Source organism: Psammomys obesus, unplaced genomic scaffold, assembly GCF_907164565.1.
Source record: "Psammomys obesus unplaced genomic scaffold, mPsaObe1.curated_primary_1811, whole genome shotgun sequence".
NCBI lineage: Eukaryota > Metazoa > Chordata > Mammalia > Rodentia > Muridae > Psammomys > Psammomys obesus.
The window spans coordinates 6729709-6742598 of NW_026590405.1; the positions used below are offsets into that span (position 1 = coordinate 6729709).

At 55.2% G+C, this 12890-nt stretch overlaps 1 protein-coding gene across 1 annotated transcript in view; it reads left to right on the top strand.

Annotated features, from left to right (window-relative positions):
- The first annotated feature begins 3180 nt into the window (after window positions 1–3180).
- Window positions 3181–12890, top strand: part of Lemd2 (LEM domain nuclear envelope protein 2) — a 13713-nt gene continuing 4003 nt past the window's right edge. The window contains exons 1-6 of the mRNA XM_055607092.1: window positions 3181–3922; window positions 5946–5986; window positions 8142–8217; window positions 9793–9869; window positions 10700–10779; window positions 12129–12274. Of these exons, the coding sequence (XP_055463067.1) occupies window positions 3208–3922; window positions 5946–5986; window positions 8142–8217; window positions 9793–9869; window positions 10700–10779; window positions 12129–12274 (1135 nt within the window). The 5' untranslated portion in view covers window positions 3181–3207. The remainder of the gene's footprint in view (window positions 3923–5945; window positions 5987–8141; window positions 8218–9792; window positions 9870–10699; window positions 10780–12128; window positions 12275–12890) is intronic.

The window sequence follows — 12890 nt, forward strand, 5'->3', positions numbered from 1 at the left end:
AGGAAGGACAGCCTTCTGAGTGTGTGTTTAGTCACCACAGCCACACACATACCACATACACACACACGCCACACACACGCCACACACCACACAGTACACACACATACCACATACACACACACACACACCACACACACGCCACACACACCACACATACATACCACATACATATACACCACACACACACACACACACACACACACACACACACACACACACGTAGTAGAGAAAAAGGAAAGCTAGCTGGCAGAGAATGTGCGGCTTCCATGTTGTTAACTATGCCTTCTGTACCAGGCAGCCCCCTTTGGGGTGGGGGCAAGATGAAGACAGAGTTGGAGTATCTGGGGCGGGGTGTGCTCTGACAGGATAAGGGGGAGGGGGCTAGGGAGCACAGAGGCTGAGCTCCTTCAGGGGATGTGTGTGCCCACAACCCAGCATCTCCTAAACCAAGCAAGAGTCTTGGGGATGGAGAACCATGGAGGAGGACTACCATGGTCTAAATCCCCAGAAGGGGCAGTAGGGCTGGGAACTGAGAAAAAAATGGGGATTCAGAAAGGCAGGAGGGACCTGAGGTTCTTTTGGAGGGGTGAAAAGGGGGAACTGAGGGGTAGATCCTGTGTAAGTGGCTGCTGCTGGGGGCCTAGGACCATGATACCCAGAAGACAAAGCTGGAAGCCACCCATGGAGGCAGAGGGCCAGCCAAGGTAGCTAGAGGCTGACATAGAGTTCCAGGCTAAAGGGAGGCCATAGGGTTTGCTGTGGGCCATTTGGCCCTAGGTGTGATTGGGAGAGGCTAGCACAGGAAGCCCCGTGGCTTCCTACAGTACCATCACTTTGGGGGTGTGGGGGGCAGTCCTGTCCAGATTTTTTAAGCACCTCAGATCCACTGTGAGGAAACAGACCACAAGTCTGTGAAGCACCATAACGCTCACTTTAAGCATCGGTTTCAAACCGTCTCTGAATGCGCTCGGCCGGTACTGAGGTACTGATACAGAAAGGCTTGTTCCTTATAGACTGAGCTGCGCAGCTGCAAGAAGGTGCACAAATGTTACCGAGTCATTTGTCATGCAAACAGTGCTTCAGAAAGAAAGAAAATACTATTATGTGGTATATGTGTTAGGCAATCACTATATCAAATCCATGGCATTCCGTGCAAACACAGGCAGGGAAAAGGAAAACAACACTTGGTGAGAGAAATCACACCACATGGGAGCAGCTAAGTCGGAGAGAAGCGGAGGCTAACGACAGAAGCCCGACTGCGCTGAGGCTGTAATTTTCCCAGCCATGTGGCCAGCATTGAATTCTCCTGCGGTAGAACAAGCAGAAAACGATGAAACTCTGACAGAGGAGCATGGCCCAGGGTCCCAGAGACAGCAGGGAGGGCCATGGAGGCAGCAATGGACGATGGGTAAAGCTGCAGGGAGAGCTCAAGGAGGGGCCTGAGAAGAAAAGAACCGAATGAGGGCTAGAGCCGCACTATTGCCAGGAAAATGGGGTGATGAAGGATGTGGAAGGAAGAGAAAGAGGGTGGCGGGAGTACGGCCACGAACTCTGTCTGTTTCCAGTTGTCATGGCTTCCCGTTTCCCCTTGGGGGCTCCCAGTAAGACCCTTTGCAAAACCAAATCACTTCGTTCCCACTCCCGACAGCTGTGAAGTTTTGGGTGAGGGGGGGTGTGCCAGGCCTGACCTAAGAGTCTCTTCTAATCCCCACCGCAGCCCCTGGGGAGTTCCGGGAGACAGGCTGGAGCGGTCATTGGAAATGATCACGCTGAATGGCTGCAGATTGGAAATCAAACTGCAAGGCTCTGCAGTTCACCCCTAAACTAAGACTACAGGGCACAGGGGTCTCATGAGAATTCCACCAAGCACCACAAAAGCCTCTTCTGACCAGACTCATCTGCCCACGGAGCCCAGTGCTGCAGGATATTTGCTCATACTGTGAACCCCGAGATTGTGTAGCTTACTGGAAAAAAAACCTGTGGTGTGGCTCTGCCCTAGCACACACCTTTAACCCAAGAGCTTTCTGCTTGAATGATGTAAACAGGATTAAATAAAGTCAAGCACAGGTCAAGAGGCAGAGCAAACAACCAGATGACAAGAAGTGAACATAGGGGGAAAAAACAGAGTAGGAGGTAGTCAGGAGGAGGGATAGAGAAGATGCACAGGAAGTAGAAGGGAGGGACATTCAGGTTGGGGGTTTTTGAGGCAGTGTGGGGAAGGTCAGCAGGCTGCTTTCTCTGCCTCTTTGACCCGGCATCTGGCTCCTGAGTCTTTATTGGTAAAATTGAATGATTGAGATTTTGTTAAAAACAACAGTCCAGGGCATAGGGATCTGTCCTCTAAAGAGTCCAGGGTAAAGGGATGCCCATGGGAGCCCAGGGAATAGGGATCCCGTCTCCGTGGCAGGTTTTGGGTAACCTCTGGCCCACTGAGGATAAATCTGCACTTTAAAATATATATATACTTATTTTAATTTTATGCATGAGTGTTTCAACCATGGATGTGCACCAGGTTCATGCGGTGCCGGCAAAGACCAAGAAAAGAGGATGAGATCCTCAGGAACTGGACTTACCAATGGCTGTGAGAGGCCACTTAGGTATTGGGTCCCAAACCTAGGTCCTCTGCAAGAGCAGCAAATGCTCTTAGGCACGGAGCCATCTCTCCAGCCCCAAAGGTTGCATTGTCAGCTAAGTACATGTCTGAAGCTGGCCTCAAGAAGTCAAGGCCTCGGAGAGCATGCCTGCCATTTACACTACCACCCAAATCAAGCCCAGTCACACAGCCCCCGCGCCCACCCCGAGACAGGCTAACGATCCACATCCACCGTTGGCGGAGGCTTTATCGAGTATCCACCACGTGCTTGCACTATGCTGGATCAGAAATAAACACCGCTAGGTCTAACAGACAAAGGAAAACTAGAGGGCGAGGTAAGAGATGAAATCACACCAAAAAACCAAGTAAAATAAAAAAAACAGAAACCAGAAAAAAACCAGCACTTCGGACCTCATCAACATGGCGGCTCTAGGCCCCGCCAGACCTTCTCATCATGGCGGACCTTCCGCCAGGCCCCGCCCTTCCCAACATGGCGTCCGAAGGCGACCTTCCCGTCATGGCGCGCGGCCCCGCCCGCTCCGCCGCGGCTGCCGGCGGGAGCAGTTCCGGGTGCGGTGCGCGCCGGGGGCGGGCGAGGGGGCGGTGTCCTGGCCATGGCCGGCCTGTCGGACCTGGAGCTGCGGCGGGAGCTGCAGGCCCTGGGCTTCCAGCCAGGCCCCATCACCGACACCACCCGGAACGTCTACCGCAACAAGCTGCGCCGCCTGCGGGACGAGGCTCGGCTGCGCGACGACGAGCGGCTGCGGGACGAGGCCCGGCCGCGGAGCCCCGAGTGGTTGCGGGACGAGGCCCGGCTGCGCGAGGAAGCGCCGCTGCGCGCGCGCCCGGCCGCGGCGTTGTTGCCGCGGCCGCCGGAGCCCCCGCTGTACCCGCCGGCCTCGAGCTCGGCCGCCGACCGCTCACGGCCCTACAGCGACTCCGGGGCCTTCGCTTCCCACTGGGCCGGAAGCCGCGGCCTTTCCTACCCCTCCCAGCCCGGGCCTCTGCGCCGCCGCGCCTCGGGCCGGGCCAGCTCTGAGGAGGACGACGATGCCCGGCCGCCGCCCGCCAGGGCCGCCCTGGGCCCGGGCCGCCACTACTGGAGCCCGTCCCCGGCCTCGGCGCGGTCGTCCTCCGTGCTCCTCGGCGCCGACGCGCGCCCGGGCCTGAAGGGCGCGGTGCGGGCCCGACCCGAGGCGGGCCGGCGGCTGGAGCGATGCCTGTCCCGGCTCCTGCTCTGGGCCAGCCTGGGGCTGCTGCTCGTCTTCCTGGGCATCCTCTGGGTGAAGATGGGCAAGCCCTCGGCGCCGCAGGAGGCAGAGGACAACAGTACGTCCTGGGCCGGCGCAGGGGAGGGCACGGGTGTTCCTCCAGACCGCCTGGCACCTGTCAGAGCGCCCTGTCACCTCCACACCCTCACTTCCTCCTTCGAACCTCTGCGGTCCTCTGTGCCTCCACTTTATGTGCTTTTTGCTTCCCCTCCCGTCTAGTGTCTCCCTTTGGGCCACTGCCTCTTGAAGAAAAAGCTGCACGCCTGCTCTTGACAGACAGGCCCTGTTGCTCTTTTTTTTTTTTTTTTTTTTTTTTCCTCCTTTTCACTTCTTGCTCATTCACACTTGACATCTGCTTCGAAGGCCCCAGGTTTCTCCCCGGCCGTCTAGGGGTGCCTGGTTGTGGTGTCAGCTCTGTAGACCGAAACGATCGGGTCTTTCGGACCACCAGGCCTTCGTTTGTCAAAAGGATGCGGGCCTTGCCTGGGGCGCAGGTGTGGGAGAGTTTTTAAAGCTTAACCTGAGACCGATGTGCTCAAGAGGCTGGCACCCCCGGGCGCTGCGTCGAGAAGGCCTGTGAGTCAGGCAACTTACCAGACATCTCTGCCCACGCTCAGTTATATGACTCCCCAGCCCTGAGGGGTGCGCCCTGAAAAGCTGAGGATTGATGTCTCCCAAAGGGGGTTCTGCCTGTTACTGTTAGTTCTAACAGAAGAGAAAAACACCTCAGGTTCGTGCTCCTTTCCCCCTCTGGCATAAGGGATTATATTTAGGGTCTTCTATACGTTAGACATGCTACTACCAAGCTACACTCTTGCTAGCCAACTTCTGAGAACTATTTTGAAGTTAACTAGGCTAACCTTGATCTCACTCTGCAGTTCAGGATGGTCCTGAACCTCTGAACTTGCCTTACCTTCCCCAAAAGCTGGAATCACAGACCTGGATCGCCAGGCCCAGATCGTTTTGTTACAAACTTAGCTACTAAGTGCCACTTCCTTTAGCCACGCGCTGGTATTCTTTCCAAGTGTGAGCGTGATTAATGCTGTTGCCAGCTGTGAGTCAAGGCCACATCTCGCCAGGATTAGCAGGAGTAGCTGAAATACGGGGAAACGCTCAGCCAGAGGCTCAGGTCTTGAGACAAGAGAATGCGGGGTGGGGTGTGTGCAAGTCTGTGGCCATGCTGATGCCCAAGTGACAGACACCTCTACCGCCAGCAGCTTATCCACCCTGGGAGCAGTTTCTGGTGGAGATTGACAGGGCTCAGTGCCACCCAACTGCTGCTGCTGCAATCATTCAGGGGATATCATAGCTCAGTGTTGCTACTTGCTGCTTAACGTGATCTTTGGGAACACACAACCAAGATTCCCTCCATGAAAGTAGTTCTTACTGGACACACGTTGTTCTTAAGACTCTTTGGTATGTTGTCTTGTTTGAGCCGAGATCCCTGAGTTAAGCAGGGAAGGCCGTTTGGGTCGGTTGCTTGTTCTTTGTGCAAATGGGTAGCTGGCCTACATTTGCATCGGCACTGCAAGTGTGCTGTGCCGAAGGAAGCCAGGAGAGAGGGATGGAGTCTCCGGGACTGGAGATACAGATGGTTGTGAGCAGCATGTGGGTGCTGGGGGTCAGACTCAGGCAGTACTCCTCCATCACCGAGCTACCTCTCCTGCCTCTCGTGTAGTTCCTTAAGCCAGCATCTCTCTGTAGCCCAGGCTGGCCTCAAACTTGTGGTAATTCCCCTGCCTTAGCCTCCTGGGTCCTGGGGATCACAGCTGTGTACACTGCCTTTAGGAAAGCCCCTGTGATCCCATTTGACAGGTACAGAAACAGGTACCAACAGGTTAAATGGCTCAAGAACCTGTGGCTGCTCGTTTGCAGCTGGAAGGAAGCCTCAGCTTTCACCGTCCTGATCCAGCATGGGGGACCCTGGGCTCTTACTGTCGCACCATCTATGCCACTGTGAGGTGGCGTCTTCCAGTGTCTACTTTTGTGCCAGCAAGTTGTGCTTCCCCTGGGTTTTGAGAAGTGCCTTTGTTGCATTTTCCTCAATCCCACTCATAATCTTTTTCTTTTCTCGGTCTCAGTGAAATTATTGCCGGTGGACTGTGAGAGAAAAACAGATGAGGTAAGTTTTCTCTGCCTTTTGTTATTCCTCCTGAGGACTCAAGCCAAGAGGTAGACTTGCCCAGATCATGATAGGATCATTTTCAGGGAGAGCTTCCCAGAATGTACCAAAATCACATCTTGTTCTGTGATGTTTGTGTCAAACTCAATTCTGGGAGCACAGCAGTATTTGAAATATGGAGGGCTGAGTGCCTGAGCTCCAGCCCTGGGCTTGTTACCGAACTCCTCTGACAGTGGGAGCTTCCGAGGTCTCTGATCTTCTGCCTAAGTCAGTCCAGGGAGCTGGAGGTTACTGAGCACCTGTCCAGCCGGCTGCCTTCGGGAGCAGGGCTCCAGCATCTCTCACTCAGTCTTGCCTTTTCTCTGGTTTGCACCCTTCGCTGACAATGTTCTGATTTCTGACTTGACACATCAAGGGGCCAGTTTGAAGCACAGGGTGAGGGGAATTAGCCCACTTGGCTGATGTTTTGATTTGTTTTATGAAGCCCTGGCATTCCCCACAAATAATGTCTGGGAAGGTGAGTGGCCCTCGGCCCACGAATCACGTGAAAGCATTAATGCACAGTCAGGAAGCCGGTTCTGGTGACAGTCTGAGGAAGATATGAGGCGGTAAATTTCATGTCATAAATCCTACCAGGAGGAGGCGTGTGCTGCCAGCAGGCGTGACTTAGTACTCTAATTATTAAGTGTGGGTGCCAGGCCACGCAGCCCGGGGGCTAGCAAAGAAATGGAACCCTCGCATTGACTCTTTCCCTTGTTAATGAAGGGCAGCCTGCTGCAGATACCCACTTTTATTTCCTTGGCTTCTGATGTGTCCTGTTTGCGGGTGTTTTATGAGCCTCCTTTATTGCTCTCATCCACCAAGCATTTTTGCTTCCCAGTTGTTCTGCAAAACCAGGCTCATAATAAGTTTAATCTGATTTCCATCATAAAACTGGGTTGATGGCTAGACAGTATGCTTCGGAACAGGCAGCCAAAGAGAAGAACAGACGCAAAACCAAGCAAGTAGAACTTCCCAGGAGACCCCTCTGCTGTTCTGTTTTCCGTTTAGTTAGACAACATTCTTAGTTCCAGTCTCGGTCCTTCACAGTCTGTAGAGATGTTAGACCCCAAGTGAAGGACATGTCTGCTCCTGGCCTTCCTATGAGCCAGTCATGTGATATGAGACGGAGCCCAGACGGAGAGACAGACACCCTGCAGGTCCCTGCTGAACCATGCAGAGCTGGCAAGCTGCCCCCTTCAGCTGGCTGGAGCTTTGGGATTTTTAAGTGATCCCGTATCCATGATGGAACAGCAGAGTGTGGGGCCATATCCACACAAGATTCATTTTCTGGCTGCTGTGAGCACCCTTGGCCTTCGTGGCAGGTGAGCCCAGGAGCTCGCAGGCAAGAACATACTGTCCGGCCCCAGTGAGGTTATTGCTGAGGTTTCTTTGGGTGTCCTTACTTCACCCAAAATCCAGACAGGTATTTAAGTATCAGATAAGTGTTGTTAATCTTCTCAGCAGCAAAGGATTCTGATCCCATGTTTCTCTTTCTGTTGTGGAGAATGCAGGGAGAAGTTGGGAGTGGGTGTTCTTGATCAGGCCATCCTCTCGTCTAGTGCTGGCTGTCCTGTTTCCTCTGGGAACCAGCCCATGCAAGAGGTTTATATGGGGTCACACGGAGTCCTCACTGCAGTCCTTTCTCAAGCAGGGCCTCATACTTCCCGTAGTTGCTGACATTCTGCTCTGTCTCCTCCTGTCTCTGGAGACCATGGTGCCATTCCTTGCTCTTCCCTCTAAAGAGCTGGGCTAGAGCCATGGGTGGCAGTCCCTCTGTTACTGTACTGTCTTTCCTCCACAGAGGCAATTCCCCAGCACCTCTCTCCCCACCAGCTCTCTACAGAGACATTTCCACCATATAAAACTAGGAGGCGGGGGCTGGGCATGTGGCCTAGTTGGTAGAGTGATTGCTTAGCATGCACAAAACAGGCATGGTGGCACTCAGGTGGAGACAGGAGGGTCAGAATTAAAGCTCCTAGCCCGTTCTGCATAAGACTGTCTCAGAAAACAAGAAGCAAGCCCCTAAGACTTAAGAGGTGTTCCTTGCTGTCCAGACGGACATGTAGCGTGGCTGCAGACACAGACAGCCCCCTGACGGGTCTCCCTGCTTCAGTTCTGCCAGGCCAAGCAGAAGGCGGCCCTGTTGGAGCTGTTGCATGAGCTGTACAACTTCCTGGCCATTCAAGCAGGTGAGTAGCCAGCCAGACCCCTGTTCAGTCAGGCCAGGACAGCCCACCACGGCCAGGCCTCGGCTTCCCACCCGGCGCTCAGACCGTCTACAGCCCTGTGGGGGTGCAGTGCAGGCCTGGGTCCACAAACACACAGCCCTCTTGGCAGTTAAGAGACTCTGCACCATCCTGCCCTGGGGCCTTGTGTTGGTTGGAAGGAACCAGCCTTGGAAGTCCCCTGACCTGAGGCACTGGCTGGCCCTAGGTCTCGTCCTTGTGCGTAGCCCACGGGGGTTTGTGGGCAGCTGGAGGTAGAGACACCCTTCTCCACACTGTGCTCCATCCCACCTCCAGATTTGGTCCTGGCTTGTGCCATCAAGGGTCCTGGCACCTGCTGCCTTCAAGACAAGGGCTGAAGTCTCATGAGGCCAGTAGGAACTATGAAACTGCACCTTCTCCTTGATCATGTTAAGGTTTAGAGTGACTGCCAGGGTCCTCCTTGTAGGCTGCCCGTGGTCTCCGGACAATGCGCACACTCCAGGAAGCACAGTGACATAGTTACAACTGTCAAGTGCTGTGCCAGCACAGGTCAGCCTGGTGTACGCATGCAGGGAGAGGCCAGCAGAAGAGGAATGGTGTTAGGTATGGGTGCCAGGCCACGGGAGCCTGGTCCATCCGGCAGAGGGCTAGGAAGTGACATACTGAGTGAGAGTGGAAGGCAAACGCCCAGCAGCTCAGTGATGCCGAGTCATAGCAGCAGAATCATCTTCAAGCCTCATTGACAAAGCTCTGGGGTGGAAAGAGGACAGAAGAAACCAATCAGGGGCCATTGAGGTGCCATGCCAGGGCAAGGCTATTATGACAGGAGATACAGAGAAGCTGCCCTGGCCTCAGAGAACGCCGGGCCAAGAGCAGCATCGAGGAAGAAGGATTTAGCTGTGTTGGGGGACAAGTCAGATACCTTCTATGTGTCTCATACTCTGCTGCCCTTGCAGAGCCTGGCAGGAAGCCCTGGGGGGAGGGCCAGCAGCTACAGCAGGCCTTAGGTCTGCTGGGAGCTTCTCAAGAGTGACCCATAGCCCAGGCCTCCAGAGTGCTTAGAGGCGCTGCCTTTGGCCTGTCAGCTGGCACCCTAGCCACCTCATTTTCCCTGGGTCTCTTCTGGACGCCCTTCCCCAGGATCTCTGTAACAATGGGCTTGGCTTCCAGGGTCCAGCGTGTGTCCAGATCAGAGCTGTGGCGGCCAGCCTCCTGCCTCTCTTTTTCCCAGGCTGTGTGTATTTATAGTGCCGCTCTGGTACCTTCCGCAGCTCTCCGTCTGATCGCACTAGGGATCAGCTGCAGACAGACTTTGGCATTGGGCAGCTCTTCAGTTGTTTAATGCAGATCGCTGCCCTGCTTTGCAGGTCGGGTTTTAACGATCTGGAGTCGATCCAAGCTAAGTGGCTTTTGATCCTGCTGCAGTAAGGATGCCGCACGGGAGCTGAGTGCTGCTGGGCCACATGCTCCTGACCTCAGCCGACGGCTTGACCCTCACTGTTTACAGGCCTTTTCACCTCTTCTCTGCGTTTGAGTGTGTCTTTTCCCCCCTCCCAGGTAATTTTGAGTGTGGCAATCCGGAGAAGCTGAAAAGCAAATGCATTCCTGTTCTGGAGGCTCAGGAATACATAGCTGTGAGTAGGCTGCAGGCTGGTCCCTGCCTGCAACGCTGCCGCCTCCTATTGATTTGTCCAGCCCTATGGGGTTTCTTTTCTTTTTCTTTTTTATTTTTCTGCCCCTTTGTTTTGTGTTTGCTTTGTGGCTTTTGGATTTCTTTCTTTTAAATTCAGTGGCGTGTTGGGCTACTGTGGAGGGGACTGTGCCCCAGGGACTCACCCTGCTGAGACTGGGCAGCCTATCTAGTCCAAGCTGAGGCCCCTTCACCAGCTGAACGGCTATGGCAGGCAGCCCCTTCTTCTGGGGACCTCACGGGGTCCTCAGGCCTGCCCCATCTCCGTTTGCTCTCCCTGCTCCCCCAAGCAGTGGGAGGCACATCTGCTCTGCCCTTGTCTCCTGGCCCTTGTGACCCCTTTCGGATCCTCAGCCTCTGCTTGCCTTTCTTTGTGCCTCTCTGTGGTAGACTTATATAGCTTCAGGGCTGGCAGGGTCCTGAGGGCTGTGTAGTTCCATTCATGTCATAGACGAGGAAACCAAGGTTTGGAGGAGGCCGAGAGTTTCTGAGGCCACAGAGCTGGGATTGGTCATCCCACCCCAGCCCTGGCGCTGGTGCCAGCTGTGCCTGTGCTGCTGCTGCTTCAGCCTTTGCGTAATGCCTCTCTTGTCTCCTCAGTCCTGCATTGTTTTCCTGCTGTGTTTTGGCCCAGCTTGCCCTCCTTGCCTGTTTGCATACATGGGGCATTCGGGGGAGGGGGGGCACAGGAGAAGGCTTTGGCAATCAAACCTCTGAACGAAGTCCTGGCAGCGGCCCCTGGGGCAGAGCTAACCCCCATCTTCCACCCCATAGAATGTGACCAGCAGCCCCTCTGCAAGGTTTGAGGCTGCACTGACCTGGATACTGAGCAGCAACAAGGACGTGGGCATCTGGTAAGTGCAGGCACTTGTCCCAGGAGGCTGGACTGCCACTGTCCTCACCCACTCACTTACCCGAGGCGTGGAGCCAGACAGCAGAGGGCAGCCACATTCAGGCTGCAGCCTGGAGAGCGGCCCTGCCAGTCCTCCCTCGAGGGGCTGTCTCCTGCTAACTCACTGGGGGTGATTTCCCAGGGTGCGACTTGTCCTTTTTAGGTGAGGTGCTTCTGTGTATTGGTTTACTCAGTGTGGAGATGAGGTGCCAGGTTCTGTTCTGACCAGACACTTTCCCCGAGTTTTCAAGCTGGCAAACACTGTTAGCAGAGAGAGCAGCCCCCCACCTTTATTGGGGGGGGTGTCCAAGCAGCCCTGGAGACGCCCTATGGAAGGATCGGGACCACAGTCCCTTCCATAGCTCTTTGTCAGAATATCTGTTCCGGTTCCAGCTCCTGATATTAGCACACACTCTGGGGTTTGTTCTCTTCTTCTCTAATCCACCCAAATTACTAATTCCATCACAGTGCATCCAGCGCAGCCCCTGGGGCAGCTTGGCCTAAAGCTCGGTAACTGGATGCATGGCACGATTAAGATCCGATGGCTTAAAAACAGCTGCCCTGAGCAGCTGAATGGTTTTCGTGCGTTGGGAAAGGCAGAGGAGAATACGGATGCTCCCCTGCACAGCACTCACTGGAGCTGCCAGCACCAAAGAATGATGACACTTGCCTTTTCCTGCCGGGGAAGGCAGCTGGGAGGGGGCCGAGCAAGCTCAGACAGCCAGCGTGTTGAAAACGGGGCATCACATAGCAGCCACTGCAGAGAGAATGGTGTGGGCATGGCGTCCCTGAAGAGCCTGGCATTGCCTCACTGGCCGTGCGGCTGGAGGCATGGCGGCAGGGTTCTGGCCTCTGACAGCCCGGTGATGCCCAGTTGCCATGGGTGCTGCCATATCTTTACACTTAAACAGCTCTTGTGTCTGCTCCTCTCGGAAGCACAGTGCAGCCTCCCAGGTTCTGTCTTCAGTTGTTGCCACACACTTGCAAAGCCGGGAGCTCAGTAAACATTTCCATTTCTCTATGCTGGGAGGTGGGAATCCAATTTACAGCTTAATCTTGTGCATGCTGAGAGCGGCTGTCAAAGACCCGGCAGAGGGGGACGCCACTTCAGCGGCAGGGGTTCAAGCTTGCTGCCATCTTTAAAGCTTCGTTCTGGCTAAGTAGCCAGTGTGGGAAATTGCAGGAAAGAGCACAACTGGGGTAGCAGGCTGCTCTGAGCAAGTGGAAACCAGCCCCTCCTCCCCGTTCTCTCGCCTCCGGGCTGAAGTGGGGCTTAGACCACAGCGCCTTCACAGCCCATGTCCTGTTCAGGCTGAAAGGGGAAGACCCATCTGAGCTGGTGACAACAGTGGACAAAGTGGTCTGCCTGGAGTCCGCCCGGCCCCGGATGGGCATCGGCTGCCGCCTGAGCCGTGCCCTGCTCACCGCCGTCACGCACGTGCTCATCTTCTTCTGGTGTAAGTCCACACTGCTGCCACACTCCTGTCCCTTCCCATCAGCAACCCAGCTCAGCGGCTGCCCGCATGAGGATTGAGTCGGGGGTGCTGGCTAATAAAGCAGGAGACCACCAGCCGGCCTGTGCCTTGGTCTACCTTTACCCTTGGGGCCTGGTGGCTGGGGCTGTGGTGTAACTAGATATGTCCTTGGGTGGGATAGGAGCCTCTCAGCTTTCCTAGGAGGGCGGGCCCTGTGGGAGTGCCAGCCAGGGTCCCAGCTCACACTGCATCCCCGTGCAGGCAGTGCTGTGGGACCGTGGCCTGATTTTACTCCAGAAAGCCACAGACATCTGCAGAGAAGAATAGACACGGGAGGATACTGAGGGAGGGAGGGAAGGAGAGCCTATTGTCGGCTTCCTGCAGCCCCCTGCGGTGTCTCCAAAAGGAAGAGGCTGGGGCCTGGGGACCCAAACCTTTGGGATAGCTGGGAACAGATGATGGCTGCCCTGTGCAGTGCCTAATCCTCACCGAGCTGCCAGGCTGGTACTGACCCAGGCGGCATCTCAACATGCAAACACCTGGCGTGCACATGTGTGTGTGTGTGTGTGTGTGTGTGTGTGTGTGTGTGTGTGTGTGT